Here is an 18,157-nt window from a genome sequence, read left to right on the forward strand (position 1 = left end):
TATCAGTGCGAGTTAGTAACGTTTCAATTGGTGCCGTGATCCGGATCACTGGTTGCTTTGGAAAGGGAGAAGATCAAAGGGTGAGTGTAACCGGTGTGAAATGGCTTGCTAGTTAGCGATGCACGCTAATAGCATTTCAATCTGTGACGTCACTCGCTCCTTATCTGATGCTTTTTAGTGAAATGTAACTTTACATTTTTTTTGCATGTGTGCAAGATTTGTCCTTTGTTGCTTAGGGTTCTTTGTTGGTTATCTGTAATTACATTATCAGTGTCAGAGCATGACCTTCCCATAGATTTAAAAGCTCTGCCTGCAATTAGCTCTTTTTGAAACAAGGTTAGTAATACTGCTTATTGCTAAATTGTGTAAAAATGATTACATGGCACAATCCTCTGGCTTTGTGTTCCTTTATTTTCATTATCTAAGTCCCCCCATTTTATATTCAGCTTACACAAAACCGTCTGGCTGGCTCAACCCCCAAAAAATACCCTGTTGTGAATTATATTGTCATGTGTGAAGATGTGGTTTTATATCGCCATGTAGGCCTCTCAACAGGAAGCGGTAAACAGCTATCTATCTCTGTGTGTTTAGGTCACTGGGCTGTTTCAGACTGTAGCCACAGTCCCTGTAGTATGTGAGCCTATTCTAACAGAACTATGTATGCCGAAGGACAGTTAATCATTTCTTCCTTTCAGGTCCAGTTCCAGGCATGAGCTACATCAGCGGTCGCTTAGGGCCCCCGGAAAGCGTTACGTCTGGACAAAACCTGACACCATCCCTATGGTAAAGCATGGTCGTGGCAGCATCATGCTGTGGGGATATTTTTCAGCAGCAGGGACTGGGAGACTAGTCAGGATCGAGGGAAAGATGAATGGAGCAAAGTAAAGAGAGATCCTTGATGAAAACCTGCTCCATACCGCGCTAGTCTTATCTTTCCCTTCCTGCCACAGCTTGGGGTGAAGGTTCATCTTCCAACAGGATGTTGACTCTAAGCACACAACCAAGACAACGCAGGAGTGGCTTCGGGACAAGTCTCAATGTCCTTGAGTGGCCCAGCCAGAGCCAGGACATGAACCCGATTGAACATCTCCGGAGAGACTTGAAAAATAGCTGTGCAGCAACACTCCCCATCTAACCTGACAGAGCTTGAGAGGATCTGCAGAGAAGAATAGGAGAAACTCCCCAAATCCATGTGTCCCAAGCTTGAACCGTCTTACCCAAGAAGACTAGAGGCTGTAATCGCTGTCACGTTCTGACCTTTATTTCCTTTGTTTTGTCATTATTTAGTATGGTCAGGGCGTGAGTTGGGGTGGGCAGTCTATGTTTGTTTTTCTATGATTTGGGTATTTCTATGTTTCGGCCTAGTATGGTTCTCAATCAGAGGCAGGTGTCATTAGTTGTCTCTGATTGAGAATCATATTTAGGTAGCCTGGGTTTCACTGTGTGTTTGTGGGTGATTGTTCCTGTCACTGTGTTTGCACCAGATAGGGCTGTTTTTGTTTTTTTCACATTTCTTGTTTTTTTTAGTTTATTCATGTATAGTGTCTTTATTAAAGTACCATGAATAACCACCACGCTGCGTTTTGGTCCACCTCTCCTTCACCAAAAGAAAGCTGTTACAATCGCTGCCAAAGGCGCTTCAACAAAGCACCGAGTAAAGGGTCTGAATATTTATTTATGTTTTTTTATTTGTAAAACATTTGCAAAAAAATACAAATAAAGTTTTGCTTTGTCATTATGGGGTATTATGTGTAGATTGATGAAGAAAACAACTATTGAATCCACTTAATAAGGCTGTTGTCACGACTTCGGCCTAAGTCAATGCCTCTCCTTGTTCGGGTGGTGTTCGGCGGTCAATGTCGCCGGTCTATTTTTCCATTTGTTTTGTCTCGTTTTCCCAAACACCTGGTTTTCATTTCCCAGTTACTGGTCATGCATTTAACCCTCTGTTTCCCCCATGTCTTTTTGTGTGATTGTTTTTTGTTTAGGTCGGTATGTTGCCGGCTGTTTTTTTTCAGGGTGCTGTGTTCACCCGTGTTTTGTGGCAACCGTTATTGTTCACACATTGGTATTGTGACTTTGTGCTATTTTTCTTAAGTAAAGTACGTTGTTCACTCATCTCTGCTCTCCTGCACCTGACTTCATGCACCAGCTACACCCACCGTCTGACAGCTGTAAAGTGACAAAATGTGGAAAAAGTCAAGGGTTCTGAATACTTTCCAAATGCACTGTATATATACAGTATATATTTCTATATATAAAAAAAGTTTTAGGAACTCTGGCCTCAACTTAATATTGAGAATAACAATAGTAGAATACAGCAGGTCCAATTAAAAAAATAATGTCTCTTGTTATGTCAGTCACTGAAAATCACTCAATTAGCCATGTCAGCTACCAATTTTTGGATAGTTAGTCTAGCCAGCTATCTAAATTTGTAGTAATCATGGCCGAATACCGACCGGGCATGCAGGGCACTGACCTCCAGGGGGCCCCCATAGGTTTTAGTCATTCTCACTCAGATATGATATTAGCATGGCATAAATCATTACAAAATGTGTAGAATTGCAGGAAATTTGCTTTAAAATGAACTTGTTTCTCTCTTCCCATTCGCAAATTCAAGAAATGTGCCCCCCACAATGGAAAAATAACAGAAAACTGACATGTTCTTCACACACCATGGCAGAATGTGTAGAATTGCATGAAATTAACTTTAAAACAAAAACAATTGTTTCCACATTTTGGGGGCCACTAAAATATTTTGTTGCGAGGTTTGGGGCCCTCCAACTAATTCTTGCTTAGGGCCCCCAAAATGCTAGAGTCAGCCCTGTATTGCACTTCTGTGCGTATTTACTGACTCACTTCAAGAAAAAAAAGGTTGGTTTAAGGTTGGTGTGTGCTTCTGTGCAGAGCGCTGTTTTAAGTATTAAATATCATAGCAAGTAAATCAGGCAAATGTGTTAAAGTCTAAATGTCATCTGCATCCCCATTATAATGATATATAAACATGTTATATAAAACATGTTACAATACTGCAGTGAATCACATTAGGATTAGATTTTGAGTACACATTGTAAGGCACAAGCAGTGTCTCTCACTCTGTGGTGAGATTGCTAACAGGAGTAAGAAATATTGGTCTGTGGTGGCACCATCATTCACATATTCTCTAGCACTGACACATGGGAACATCTTGGTCATTGAGTATATCTTGATTACATTATCTTGGCAGTACTTTCATTTGAATAATTGCTACATGCAACAGAGGATGAAGTTACTGTAATACATTTATGTACAAAATGTGCCAAAGATATTCAAATAGATATACTATACTAGAGAAAATACTATACAAAGGGAAATTAAATGGTTTGTGGAATGTATATTGATTGGGTTGATTTCTGTAAAAATCAACCCTCTGGTGTGAAACTCTGAGATGAGTGACAATTTCCTGACTTCGCCATGCACCTGAATCAGAGCCTATTATTTTCAGGTGATTGCATTTTAAACTGGATTTGGTATTTACATATATTTTGGAATGAACAGTATATGTGATGTTAGATGTATTTGTCTTTGCAGTTAAGTTGCTGTTCACACGGCAGTAGACCTCTCATCCACGCTGGTGGTCTGTGAGTAGACAGATCCTGTCCTCGAGGCTCTGAAGTCCAGGGGTAGGTAGTTCTTCATGAACTGACACAGCCTGCAGGGAACCTTGTTAATCAGTCTTATGAGATGTCTTCTAAACTTCTGCCCCAGAAACACATAGAGGATGGGATTCAGGCAGCTATGGGAGTAGGCCATGGTCTCTGTGATCTGTAGAGTGAGTCTGATGGCTTTGCTACTCTCACAGCTTGAGTAGACCTCACTTAACTCCAAGGCCTTGAAAAATGACGTCATGTTGTACGGAGTCCAGCAGCAGAAAAACACCACAACCACAATGAGAATGAGTCTGATGGCCTGCTTTTTGGAGGATGGGCGACTGAGCAGCCTTCTCACTATCTGTGTGTAGCAGAACCCCATGATGACGAGGGGGATTAGCAGACCAAGTGTGTTCATTTTGAAAAGGCCAAAAATTACCAAAGCACTGTCATCATAGACAGGGCGACAATTGTCTTTCTCGTTGTGTTTCTCCACTTTAAGAAACAGTGCCTCAGGAAACGAGGCCAGGAATCCAGCCAGCCAGGTCACGACGGCAGCGATGGCCCCATACTTCCGTGTTCTAGCTCTCATGGCGTAAACAGCATGGACTATGGCCAGGTACCTGTCCACACTCATCAGGGTGATGAAGAAGATGCCACTGTAGAAGCCAATGTGGTAGGCGCCGAGGACCACTTTGCACATAACGTCACCAAACACCCACTGATCTGTAGCGTGGTGGGCCAGGAAAGGCAAAGTGCAGACCAGGAGCAGGTCTGCCAAGGCCAGGTTCAGGAGACACACGTCGGTCATGTTGCGTAGTTTCACCCCCAGCAGGATGACCCACAGGACCAGAACGTTCCCCAGAAACCCCAGGATGAAGAAGAGAGAGTACAGCACTGGCAGGAAGCTGGCTCCGTGTGGCTTGTACTTGCAAATTCCATCGTCATAGTCACCATAGTCGTATGTGGTTACTTCAAATGTGTCTGCAAAATGTGTGCTGTAAAAGATCAGACGAGTAGAATGAACCAAGCAGCAATGATAAGAATGAACATTCTTAAAGCCACAATCTGAAAGTTGTGCTTATTATCAAAATGTGTTCCATCAACAACAATATTTACAGTACAATGGAGTAAATGCAATTAGTACTTTATTTCTATGAGCAACATTTCATTTTTTAAAACATGATTGGAAGATTGGGGCAGAAATCCTGTACCACCAATTGCACTCTTTCCTCAAAATATGTGTTTCTAAAAGTCAGACATTTTAGACCTTATTAACTTACCCATATGCATAACTGGATGAGTTCTCATATGCATAACTGGATGAGTTCTCATATGAGTAACTGGATGAATTCCCATTCTCAACACTCACAGAGCTGAAGGGAATGGTTGTGGTGTTCCCCCTGAAATTCATTACCAATGATTTGAGCTTCTCAATTACAGGCGCATGTATCAATGGCCCATGTTGTACAGCATAAAATATGACATTACATTATTTACATTATTTACAGCAATGATGTAATAATTATAAGTTATTATGATAAATGTATAAATTGATGATACTATTAATATTCAAATTTGTCAAATAAAAGATATAAAGTCCCACCCTGCTGTGGTGTGAACAGGATATCCAGTGATATTCATCCCTGAAATAAAATATAAAACATGACCACTGAAATTGTTTTGATTTATTCATTGCTAATTACAGGACTGCAATTCATTTGATGAAATTTGCTAATAAAATTACGTACAAAAAATAAATAAATTACAATGACTTGAATGGCAAGAGGCTGAAGCCTGCAGAGACGCTATGTTGAAGATTCAAGATACTGTACAACACTAAGAGTAACTTTTGCAAAGAATCCTAAAGCCAACCCACACATTCAGTAAGCATAATATACTCACTGTCAAACTGGGTTGAGTAGTCTCTCTGGGTGTGACACTCTGGTGTGACAGTAGTTCTGGGGGCTGTAGTGACTCTTAACAAGGTCAAGAGCAAGGGAACCTATATCTGCAGTTTTTTTTCTCCAACAGATGTCTCTGGCAGGGGTGGGGGGTGGGTGGTGGTGTGGGCGGATAGATTTGGCCAAACTATACTGCATAGCTGAGTACAGATTTAAGTCCAAATGGCATGCATTTGTACCTGCACATCTCCTGTGCATCATGAATGCTTGGAACACTACAGGAGGAATCCATGCTGCAGGTTTAGTTTATTGAACACTGTGGACCCTTTTTCAAGATCATTAATGTATTATCTTTTTTGAACAGAGGAGTGCCACTACTCCTAAAAGCTTGATCTGTGCTGCAGACATGTTCACCACCAAGCAGGATATCCTGTAGATGATGCAAACTCATAGTGGTGCTCAAACAACTAACTTTACTGAGAAGTGGTTAGCTGAAGACGGAACAAATTTTGTGTCATGACTGAGAGATGCATTAGTTCTAGCATCATTGCTAGCATTCAATTGTCAAAATATGGTGACTGCTGATATACTTCCTGTCTTTGAACAATTACAATACATTGATATATAATAGATTGATATGTGTGTTTTCTGGATCCAAACAATTCTAAGTAAACCTACTGTAAAGAAGATTTGAACCTATTGACAGATATAGCAGGATTGTTGTCTGTCTCATCTTTGAATTTAGCATCTTCAACTGAATAAAATATATTGTGGTGCAGATTGGATTTATAGGGGGGTAAAGTAGCAGCATAAAATGACAACACAATGCAGAACAAATATGTTTCAGTACAACAAAATGCACAGGCTTATTTATTGAGAAAACCCTCCCGAAAGGAACACAAATACCTGCTCAGCCAACAAAGTTCAAAACAAAGGTCAAATTCCTGATTCGATGTCCAAGTTCAAGTTAATACCAAAACAGGTCCTCAATCAAAGGAGGGTCAAAATTCTACCAAAATAATATTTGGCCAGAAAATGTAGCCAATGAGTAGCCAGATAGCCACTGGCCATCCAGCAGCAGTCCTCTGGCCACAACCCTGCCCCTGGTTGTGTTTTAATGTTATAACAAAAACATGTGCATACAATAAGAATAGAAATTGAGATAATCTCTATGCAAAACATATTGATATTATGTTATAGCAAAAATGTGTGCAGGCTTGTACTGTACATGAAATACATACATGGGTAATCAAAACATAAACAGCCCATCACCCTTTAGCAAATAGTCAGAGCTCATCAAAATACATTTAAAGTTAAATATTATACTGTTACACTTCATTTATATGCAAGTCTGTGTTCAGAAGAATACTTCATTATTCCATACGACACAGAAATTGGTCTTCTGCTCTACTTGCTGTTTTCCAACTGAAGTGTTTTTTTGTCAATGAAAATGCATCAAATAGGTTTTCAGCAATGGAAGTATTGTCTTTCAGCAGTACAATCACACAGGTGTGTTAGAAGTCTCGTTTTCTGATCCTCTGCTGCTCACCATTGCATGTTTGCCGAGCTTTTTACACAGTGGATATCTAGAGAGCACAGAGCCCAAACACTTTCTGAATTTCTCTCCTACAAAAGCATAAATGACTGGGTTGACACAGCAGTGAGCCAGCGCTATGGTTTCTGTCACCTCCATAGCTGTATCAAGCTGTGTTGAAGCCTCACAGCTATTCCCAATGTCAAACATCTGAAGGGTCTGGAGGAAAACCACAACGTTGTAAGGGACCCAGGAGACTACAAACACACCCACGATGGCGAATATCAGTTTCATGGCCCTGTCTTTTTTGGAGTTCCTTAACCTCTGTAGTACAGTGAGAATACAGATGTAACAAAAGACCACTATGGGCAGACATAGGACGAGCCCCACTCCGTTTTCCCCAAAGTTCCGTAACAACTTCCATGTCTTCTCTGTGTTCTCTGGGTAAATCAGCTGGCAACTTGTACCACTGTTCTCGTCATTCTCCCTCACCGCCGCTACGAAGATGGCCTCAGGGAGAGCAGCGCTGATGGACGCTACCCAGACGATGATGCTCGCCAGCGCTCCGTAGCGCAGCGTCCTGGCCCTCATGGCGGCCACGGCGTGAACGATGGCCAGGTAGCGATCCACACTCATCAGAGTCACAAACAGGATGCTGCTGTAGAAGCCCACCTGGTAGGCACCAGCCATGATCTTACACGGACTGTCCCTTTCAAACTCATGACCCTGGGCGTGGTAGGCCCATAGAGGCAGGGAGAGGGCGAGGAGCAGGTCAGATAGTGCTAGGTTCAGCAGACAGATGTCTGTCATTGTCTTCAGTTTCATGTACTTGAGGAGGACCCAGAGCACCAGACTGTTGCCTGTCAGACCCAGGGTGAACACCAGGTAGAAGAGAATGGACTGGTAGTTGGACCCTTGGGTTAGACTGGTGCCAGTGCTACAAGGGCTTTCATAGTTGCCATAGCCATAGTAAATGTCTGTGCTGGTGGCCTCGGTTGTGTTCATCTTACTGAGGAAAAAAGGATGGTGTGAATTGTTAGTTAACAATCAATGCTGTATTGTGTGCATCCTTGTCATAGAGATCCTATTAAATTACTACTAGGGCTATGTCATAAACCCTCAAAGTTTCAGAATGGGTTTAAATGAAAGCCATATTGGTCAAGGAGAAATCCAAACCAGTCTTATTGGAATGAATGGCAGTGGAGGCATAATCCTGATTTTACATATGCGGAAATGTGATATCAGAAACACATGTTAAAGGCATATGATATTAGAAATTGTGTAATAGAATTATTGTCAACCTAAAATATGAACGTATAATTATAAATACAGTTTATACATGTTTTATGTAAAGTTTCTGTATAAATAGCCTCTAAAATACACGGAGACCAGCCACCCAGACAGCTGATGAAACTGAGGAGTATTTCTGTCTGTAATAAAGCCCTTTTGTGGGGGAAAACCCATTCTGATTGGCTGAGCCTGGCTCCCCAGTGGGTGGTCCTGGCTTCCAAGTGGGTGGGTCTATGCCCTCCAAGGCCCACCCATGGCTCCGGCCCTGCCCATTCATGTGAAATCCATAGATTAGGGTCTAACAAATATCTCTTGGGATATGTCTCTATAAGCTTGGCACATCTAGCCACTGGAATTTCTGCCCATTCTTTAAGGCAAAACTTCTCCAGCTCCTTCAAGTTAGATGGGTTCCGCTGGTGTGCAGCAATCTTTAAGTCATACCACAGATTCTCAATTGGATTGAGGTCTGGGCTTAGACTAGGCCATTCCAAGACATTTAAATATTTCCACTTAAACCAATCGAGTATTGCTTTAGCAGTATACTTAGTGTCATTATCCTGCTGGAAGGTGAACCTCCGTCCCAGTCTCTGGAAGACTGAAACATGTTTCCCTCAGGAATTTCCCTGTATTTAGCGCCATCCATCATTCCTTCAATTCGGACCAGTTTCCAGTCCCTGCTGATGAAAAACATCCCCACAGCATGATGCTGCCTCCACCATGCTTCACTGTGGGGATTGGGTTCTCTGGGTGATGAGAGGTGTTGGGTTTGCGCCAGACATAACGTTTTCCTTGATGGCCAAAAAGTTCAATTTTAGTTTCATCTGACCAGAGTACCTTCTCCATATGTTTGGTCTCCCACAAATGCCTTTTGGCGAACTCTGAACATGTTTGCTTATTGTTTTCTTTCAGCAATGGCCTTTTTTTCTGGCCACTCTTCCGTAAAGCCCAGCTCTGTGGAGTGTTCAGCTTAAAGTGGTCCTATTCTCCAGATTCTCCAATCTCCGCTGTGGAGCTTTGCAGCTCATTCAGCGTTATCTTTGGTCTCTTTGTTGCCTCTCTGATTAATGCCCTCCTTGCCTGATCCGTGAGTTTTGGTGGGCGGCCCTCTCTTGGCAGGTTTGTTGTGATGCCATATTCTTTCAATTTTTTAATAATGCATTTAATGGTGCTCCGCGGGATGTTCAAAGTTTCGGATATATTTTTATAACCCAACCCTGATCTGTACTTCTCCACAATTTTGTCCCTGATCTGTTTGGAGAGCTCCTTAGTCTTCATGGTGCCGCTTGCTTGGTGGTGCCGCTTGCTTAGTGGTGTTGCAGCCTCTGGGGCCTTTCAGAACAGGTGTATATATACTGAGATTGTGTGACAGATCATGAGACACTTAGATTGCACACAGGTGGACTTTATTTAATGAATTATGTGACCTCTGAAGGTAATTGGTTTCACCAGATCTTATTTAGGGTCATCATAGCAAAGGGGGTGAATACATATGCACGCAACACTTTCAGTATTTTTTTGTTATTATTTTTTAGAACATGTTTTTTTCTTAATTTCACTTCACCAATTTTACTATTTTGTGTATGTCCATTACATGAAATCCAAATAAAAATCTATTTAAATGACAGGCTGTAATGCAACAAAACAGGAAAAATGCCAAGGGAGATGAATACTTTTGCAAGGCACTCTATACATATCTACTCCTACCACTCCAGTATCCCTGCACATTGTATACTGTATATGGTATTGGCTCTGACCCTGTATATAGCTTACTTACTTTCTCGTGTTCTTCTTATTTCTATTTCTCGTGTATTTTTGTTCTACTTTACCTTATTTTATGGTACTACTAGTATTGATTACTGCATTGTTGGGAAAGAGCTTGCAAGAAAGGCATTTCACAGTACTTGTGCACTGTACTTGTGAACAATAAAACTTGAAACAGTTTTTGTTTTCTTGGAAAGCTAGGAGTGCCATTATGTGATACAATATACGCACTTGTTGCATTTACAATGTGTCTAAGTCCTATCATCAACTGATATCAGCCAGTGTATGGATGTGGATTGACTGCATTGTTTGAATAGAATTTGAAAAATTAATGGAATCATTCCTCTAAAACTGTCTGGCTCACTAGCTAACAAACATACAGTGCAGAAACATTCTTCAAATTCATTATTTTACACAATATCTTATCTCCCCCTCCCATCATTAGAAGGTTAATGTCCATTCTAGTATTCTAGTCCTTAATTGTGTTCTGAATGGTTACCTGCACACAGCCAGAGATTATAAAATCCTATGTAACTTCAAATGTTATTTGTCACTCATCCTCCTATGTACTCCATTATGGCATAATACTTGTATCACTAAATACTTTAGCCACATATAATCTATCAGTTTCCATGGTAACTGTGTTTTAACTTGGGTAATGATTCTTTCATATGAATTATAATGCTTTCAAATGAATCAGAGTGTAATGATAAACTTTAAAACACCATGATGACTGATATGAAGAGAAATGTGTCATTCAAAACAACCTGTGGGAATTAACCTAATTTACATACTTGATGGAGATATCAAAGAAACAGCCCCTTATAATACATCTTCAGAAATCTTATGTCTAACAACAAGGCTTTTATTACTGTTGTTGTCAAGGTTATGTAAGCTCAATACTGACATTTTTTGTTGTTCAAAGAACAACAGCTAAAAAGCTTTGACACGCTCATTATTTATTTTAAAAGCTATTACCCCGTAGGGCCATATTAATGTACTAATACAATGTCTTGTTTAAAACAAAATGTTTCAAAATTAAAAAATAACATTTTCAAAACTATACTTTTTCCCTCACAATGTATGTATTGACAGACACACAAAAAAGTATTGGATCTAAAGACTATTTCTACACCCTCTTTAAACCAGAATCCAATCACAAGCCATATGATCTCACACATCACCCACCATCACCTGTTACATACTGACACCCCCTGTTGACCGACCCCATTTTGTAGTTCCTGTGAGGCTAACACCCCTTCACAGACTGTCTATGCCTGCGTATATATTTGTAGGCTGTATGTCTATATGCAGGCTATCATGAAGTGAAAATATATTTTATTTACCCCAATATCTTCTTTTCTGATGTACAGGTTGAATGCTGTCACCTTCCCTCTGGTGATAACATGTATGCTGGTTGAAACAGTCTGGCTGGGAAACTACTCTTTTTTTCTACTCTATTCTTTTGTACCAATGACTGCAACTTTTTTCTAGTAAGGTGTGCACTAGATAACTATTTCTTTGCATTTCTGCATTGAGCAGGCTGAGGTGTAAATGTGGGTTTCCTGTAATGGCCCTCTAACTAAATGTCTGGGAATGAGTGTGGGTGAGGGAAACATCACCAAACATAGCAATATCTGTCACGCATGTAGATGCTGCTTTGAACTACTTTTTAGATGGAAAGACACAAATGAATAGAGTACATCTTAAACATCTTAGAAAGTAAATTCCGTAACTTTTATTCATGGAAGTAGTCCTTGTGTGGGTTATGTCTGTAGTAGAAGAAGGAGTAGGCTGGTAACCGAAGTGTTGACGGTTTGAATTTCAGGGCGGATGGGGAAATTTGGTGTGACTGTGCCAGCAGCCACAGAGTTGCTGGCATCAGAACATCATGTGTGGCCTGCTGCCGTTGTGCCCTTGAGCAAGGCACTTCATCTTTTACACGATTTAGGGGCAGGGCTTTGGGCTTTTTCCAGCCTCTTGTGCTTATCTTACAATAGTTTGCTTCCATATTAGATGAGGTTAGACAATACGTGTTTCCTAGAAAGATTTGTTCAACAACACATTTTCTGTGGTTTAACGAGAAGTGGCTGGCCATCACTTCCTTATTTCATGTAAGCTGTGTCAAGGTTATGTCCCTGTGTTGTTTAAGTTGTTTTGGTGTGAATTGATGTATCTCTGTGCATGTAGACCAAGCTGAATAAGTCAACATCAAGCAAAGGTACAGGTGGGAAATGTCACTGAACAAGATTGTCTAAATGCCCATTACATACAGAATATCTTATACCATGAACAAACTATCAAAAGTGTGGTTTGAAATAAAAAATAAAACATGTTATTGAAGACAAGGTAAAAATGAAGACAAGGTAATCACAAATCCTAGACAGTCATATAAGTTTCATGCCACGTTCTATTGTGTTGTCTATTTACAAACAGCAGTCTCAGCTTTTTTTATTTGTGTTTTTTTTAAACAGACAGCAGTGTTGTGACATTTATAAGCTTGTTAAAAAGCATATGCCCCAGTCAGGTTTCTGTCACATTATTTGAAGAAAAAAGCTATAAACATACAAACTCAAAAATGAAGGAAAAAGGGTGAATCAATCTTTAAAAAAATAGATATATATATGACTATATGTGCAGCGTATACGGAAAGTATTCAGACCCCACATTTTTTTAACGTTACAGCCTTATTCTAAAATGGATTCAATAGTTTTCCCCCTCATCAATCTACACACAATAAAAGTAAAAACTGTTTTTTATTGCAAATTGAAAAAAGCTAAAAACTGAAATATTACATTTACATAAGTATTCAGACCCTTTACTCAGTACTTTGTTGAAGCACCATTGGCATCGATTACAGCCTTGAGTCTTCTTGGGTATGACGCTACAAGCTTGGCACACCTGTAACTCAAACTCTGTCAGGTTGGATAGGAGCATTGCGCACAACTATTTTCAGGTCTCTCCAGAGATGTTAGATCGGGTTCAAGTCCGGGCGCTGGCTGGATCACTCAGGGACATTCAGAGCCTTGTCCCGAAGCCACTCTAGCATTTTCTTGGCTGTGTGCTTAGGATTATTGTCCTGTTGGAAGGTGAACCTTCACCACAGTATGAGGTCCTGAGCGCTCTGGAGACGGTTTTCAACAAGGATCTCTCTGTACTCCGTCAATCTTTCCCTCGATCCTGACTAGTCTACCAGTCCCTGCCACTGAAAAACATACCCACAGCATGATACTGCCACCACCATGCTTCACCGTAGGGATGGTGCCAGGTTTCCTCCAGACGTGACGCTTGGCATTCAGGCCAAAGAGTTCAATCTTGGTTTCATCAGACCAGAGAATCTTGTTTCTCATGGACCGATTGTCCTTTAAGTGCCTTTTGGAAAACTCCAAGTGGAAAACTGTCATGTGCATTTTACTGAGGGGTGGCTTCCGTTTAGTCACTCTACTATAAAGGCCTGATTGGTTTAGTGCTTCAGAGATGGTTGTCCTTCTGGAAGATTCTTCCATCTCCACAGAGGAACTGGAGCTCTGCCAGGGTGACCATCGGGTTCTTGGTCACCTCTCTGACCAAAGCCCTTCTCCCTCAATTGCTCAGTTTGGCCAGGAGGCCATCTCTAGGAAGAGTCTTGGTGTTTCCAAAGTTCTTCAATGCTGCAGAATGTTCCAGATCTCTGCCTCGACACAATCCTGTCCGACCTCATGGCTTGGTTTTTTCTCTGACATGCACTGTCAACAGTGGGATCTTACATAGACAGGTTTGTGCCTTTACAAATCATGTCGTATCAATTGAATTTACCACAGGTGGACTCCAATCAGGTTGTAGAAACATCTCAAGGATGTTCAATGGAAACAGAATGTACCTGAGCTCAATTTCAAGTTTCATAAAAAAGGGTCTGAATACTTATGCAAATAAGGTATTTCTGTTTTTATTTTTAATAAATTAGCAAAAATGTCGAAAGACATGTTTTCACTTCGTCATTATTGGATATTGTATGTAGATTGATGAGGTGTTGATGTTAAAAACACTGAATTTAATACATTTTAGAATAAGGCTGTAAAGTAACAACATTTGGAAAAAGGGAAGGGGTCTGAATACTTTCCGAATGCACTGTACATACTGTCAATTTCTTCACTTTTTTTTCCACACTTCACACAATACCACATGAGGACACAACTAACACTCTTTAAAGGTATCTATCAACAAAGGAATTGGAGCATGTAAAGATACAAAAGAGCACCTGATATCTACAGTATCTAATGTAAGCATATATTCACAGTTAGGGTGGCTGAGTGCCACACTTTCAAAGAAATCCCCCTTTTCCTTACATCTTTTACTGTCTTTTCCCTTCTAAGAGTTTTTATATTCGAAGTGTGCATGCATACAAGTCAAACTACAGCAGTCTTGTAGATGATATTTCAGATGACCTGGAATAGACTGAGATATTTCTTTCAGACGACCCACTAACATAAGGCCTGGCGAAGCACATCGGCATCCATTTTCTTAGTAACTTCAGGACAAGACTCATGAATTTCTGCCCTGCAAAGGCATAGATGATCGGATTCAAACAACAGTGTGTGAATGCTATCACCTCTGTCCACTGCATTGCCAGGTCTATGTTCGTGTGAGTTGTACAGTCCCCAAAATAGCTCTGGGTCTCCAGATAACGCAGGAGAATGACCACATTGTATGGGGTCCAAAAGCAGAAAAAGACCACTACTAAGATGATTATCAGTTTGATGGCTTTGTGCTTTTTGGTGGTTTTGATATTGACTAACTTCGGAACGATTCTGGAATAGCAGATCACCATGACGGAGAGAGGGAGAAGTAGACCCAAGACATTCATCTCTAAATAAGAAAACTGGCGCCACATGCTACCCTCTGGATACTCTGGTTTACATGTTGTAAGCCCAGACTCATTATTTACTTTGGTGAAGATGATTGTAGGCAGAGAGGCACAGAGACTGAGAGCCCACATGAACAGAGACAAAGTGACCCCTACTCTGACTGAACTGGGCCTGGCCATGGTGTGAGCGTGGACTATGACCACATAGCGATCCACTGTCAAGATCACCATGAAGAAGATGCTGCCATAAAACCCAAGCATGTATAGTCCGGTTACCAGTCGGCACATAAAGTCCCCCAGGAGCCAGTTGGCTGCGGTGGCGTAGTGGGACCAGAAAGGCAGGGAGATGATGAAGAAAAGGTCAGACAGAGCCAGGTTGAAGAGACAGAGGTCTGTCATGCTTCTGATCCTCTTAAACATCACCAGGACACAGACCACCAGGCCGTTACCGATGAAACCCACGATGAAGACCAGGCTGTAGAGTGTAGGCAGAAACACCCGTCCAAACTCCTTCACATTGGCATTGTTGCAGGGCTCTGATCCATGTAAACCTGTATCATCGTAGTAGGAGGAATAGTTATATTCTGTTGTTGGCTCCATATCCTTGTCTGTAGAAAGACAGAAATGGTATTGTTATTAGTCAAGGTTGAGTGCTTTCATTCATTCAAAATCAACCTGAATAGTCAATGTGGCAATCTGCAGTTCAAACAATAAAAAAGGAGCCACCCCGCCACTGTTCGGATAAACAGCTGAGGGATGGTGCTGGAGAAATGGAACCACTAATTCTAATAATAATTTTTTACTTGTTCAAGTTTGTAATGGAAATGTGTTTCTGGCATATCCTATCTCCCCCTGAGACACATGCAGGAGTGGGGTCACGGCCAGGGTCAACATTGTCCAGGGCCCCTGGAGCAATTGGGGTTAAGTGTCTTGCTCAAGGGCACTGCGACAGATTTTTAACCTTGTTGGCTCCATATTCATATACATACTGTAGCTATGGATGCAAGGACTGACCATCCATGAGATCAACATTATAGTTTTTAACATGTTTTTAAGCTATACAGTGTTTGTTTACAAATAATGGAGTGAAACAATCTTATATTTTAGATTTCTGTTGGTGTTCAACAGTTTATATGAATGATAAGATATACTCTCTACAAATCAATGGTTATATATCATTAATTTAAATGTAAAAACAATCACACATTTCCCCTTTAAGTTGACCCTTTGAAATATTATCATTGTACTGAATATTCATCAAAACAAACAAACAAACAAACAAGTAAACACAGAAACACAAGCGTCATGCCCATACAGCACAGGGGCACATGCCCTCTTTCCCGGTACCTCAGATTTGTCCTGTTTAATAAAAAATGCAAGCAATGTTTTTGTTAATTTTGTTTGTTTGTTTCTCTGTAATACTACTAGCACCTAGCAATTTTATGAAGTTGGCTTTAGCTAGTCCAGATAGGTTCCCAATCTCATAACTAGCTACCAAGAAGCAATTTCAGGCTTTCAATCAGGTTAGAGTAGCTAGTTTGTCTAACTATCTTAGCTGGCATGCCTGCTGGCCAGGTTGGTAGACTACTAAATGTACCGAATAAGACACATTAATTGAAATCTTTTACCCAGATTTTAGCAGAGAAGCATATTTAGTTTATTATACAGGCTGATTATACAGATTATGGGGCTGCTCTGACACCTTCAGGTGCTTATAGGTGTTCACTGCACAGTCAAAGAAATATAGAAAGTCATAGCCAGGGCTCTCCAACCCTGTTCCTGGAGAGCTACTGTCCTGTAGGTTTTCGCTCCAATCCTAATCTAGCACACCTGATTCTAATAATTAGCCGGTGGATAAACTGAATCAGGTTAGTTACAACTAGGGTTGGATTGAAAACCTAAAGCTCTCCAGGAACAGGGTTGGAGTGCCCTGTAAGTAGTCTATAATTCATACTATATTGTATATTAACAAAAGTCTATTGAATTAGGGCACAAATTGAGTACGGTAATCTAACAGCTATCTTTTTTAAACTCTATTCATCACTTCAAGTAATTATGTAATTTTTGTTCATTTTTTATGCTAAAATGTCACAAGCATAAATAATTGTTGTGTTACCCCTTAGAAATAGGTATAGATTTTATATCTTCAATAGGTTTCTAGATGTTGACAAAAGTACTCACCAGGTATGATTAATGATCAATTAACTCTTTGGTGTTTCTTCTGAGTCTCTTGAAGATGTGTGTATTATCCTGTTGTACAATAGCCTATAGTACTGCTGCTGCAGTTTCCTTCACCTCCCTTAGAAGGAGGTACTGTGAACTTATTATAATGAATGTTGGTTTGTTTCACACTGCTATTTTTAGACTGAGGTTTGAGTGTACACTCTTAGAAAAAAATGTTTGGAGGGGGGGGGTGAATAGTTATACACAGTCAAGTTCAGTTTTTTTGTCTTATTTCTTGTCAGGAAATAGCGTAAATAACTATTCACACCCCCAAAGTCTATATTTTGTAGATCCACCTTGAGCTGGAAGTCTCTTGGTATGTCTCTAAGCTTGGCACATCTAGCCAATGGGATTTTTGTCCATTCTTTAAGGCAAAACTTCTCCAGCTCCTTCAAGTTGGATGGGTTCCGCTGGTGTGCAGCAATCTTTAATTCATACCACAGAATCTTAATTGGATTGAGGTCTGGGCTTTGACTAGGCCATTCAACAACATTAAATGTTTCCTCTTAAACCACTCGTGATGCTTTAGCAGTATACTTAGGCTCATTGTCCTGCTGGAAGGTGAACCTCCGTCCTAGTCTCAAATCTCTGGAAGAATGAAACAGGTTTCCCTCAAGATTTTCCCTATATTTAGCGCCATCCATCATTCCTTAAAATCTGACCAGTTTCCCAGTCCCTGCCGATGAAAAACACCTACATAGCATGATGCTGCCATCACCATGCCTCACTGCGGGGATGGGGTTCTCGGAGTGATGAGAGGTGTTGGGATTGCGCCAGACATAGCATTTTCCTTGATAGCCAAAAAGGTCTCTTTGTTGCCTCTCTGATTTAATGGTAATGGTGCTCTGCCCTCCTTGCCTAGTCCTTGAGTTTTGGTGAGCGGCCCTCTCTTGGCAGGTTTGTTGTGGTGCCATGTTCTTTACATTTTTAATAATGCATTTAATGGTGCTCTGTAGGATGTTCCACAACTTTG

The 18,157-nt window shown here is 40.7% G+C and overlaps 3 protein-coding genes across 4 annotated transcripts; all 3 read right to left on the bottom strand.

Moving 5' to 3' along the window:
* Window positions 1-1,670: 1,670 nt before the first annotated feature.
* On the bottom strand, window positions 1,671-5,661 carry LOC135522132 (C-C chemokine receptor type 1-like). Its single transcript, XM_064948124.1, has 4 exons — window positions 5,535-5,661; window positions 5,236-5,275; window positions 4,913-5,032; window positions 1,671-4,627 (listed from the first exon to the last, which is right to left on the bottom strand). The coding sequence occupies exons 2-4, from the start codon at window positions 5,271-5,273 to the stop codon at window positions 3,583-3,585; spliced, it is 1,203 nt and encodes a 400-aa protein (XP_064804196.1). The 5' UTR covers window positions 5,274-5,275; window positions 5,535-5,661; the 3' UTR covers window positions 1,671-3,582.
* On the bottom strand, window positions 5,662-11,835 carry LOC135522134 (C-C chemokine receptor type 4-like). Of its 2 annotated transcripts, none has more exons than XM_064948127.1 (2): window positions 11,465-11,835; window positions 5,662-8,072 (listed from the first exon to the last, which is right to left on the bottom strand). In XM_064948127.1, exon 2 carries the CDS (start codon window positions 8,070-8,072, stop codon window positions 7,035-7,037), a length of 1,038 nt encoding a protein of 345 aa, XP_064804199.1. In that variant the 5' UTR covers window positions 11,465-11,835; the 3' UTR covers window positions 5,662-7,034. The 2 variants fall into 2 exon arrangements, with proteins under 2 accessions (XP_064804199.1, XP_064804198.1); XM_064948126.1 differs by having other exon boundaries at window positions 5,662-8,076.
* On the bottom strand, window positions 11,833-17,332 carry LOC135522133 (C-C chemokine receptor type 5-like). The gene is made up of 2 exons (XM_064948125.1): window positions 17,143-17,332; window positions 11,833-15,569 (listed from the first exon to the last, which is right to left on the bottom strand). Exon 2 carries the CDS (start codon window positions 15,559-15,561, stop codon window positions 14,509-14,511), a length of 1,053 nt encoding a protein of 350 aa, XP_064804197.1. The 5' UTR covers window positions 15,562-15,569; window positions 17,143-17,332; the 3' UTR covers window positions 11,833-14,508.
* Between the last annotated feature and the right edge of the window lie 825 nt (window positions 17,333-18,157).

Source organism: Oncorhynchus masou, chromosome 30, assembly GCF_036934945.1.
Source record: "Oncorhynchus masou masou isolate Uvic2021 chromosome 30, UVic_Omas_1.1, whole genome shotgun sequence".
Lineage (NCBI taxonomy): Eukaryota > Metazoa > Chordata > Actinopteri > Salmoniformes > Salmonidae > Oncorhynchus > Oncorhynchus masou.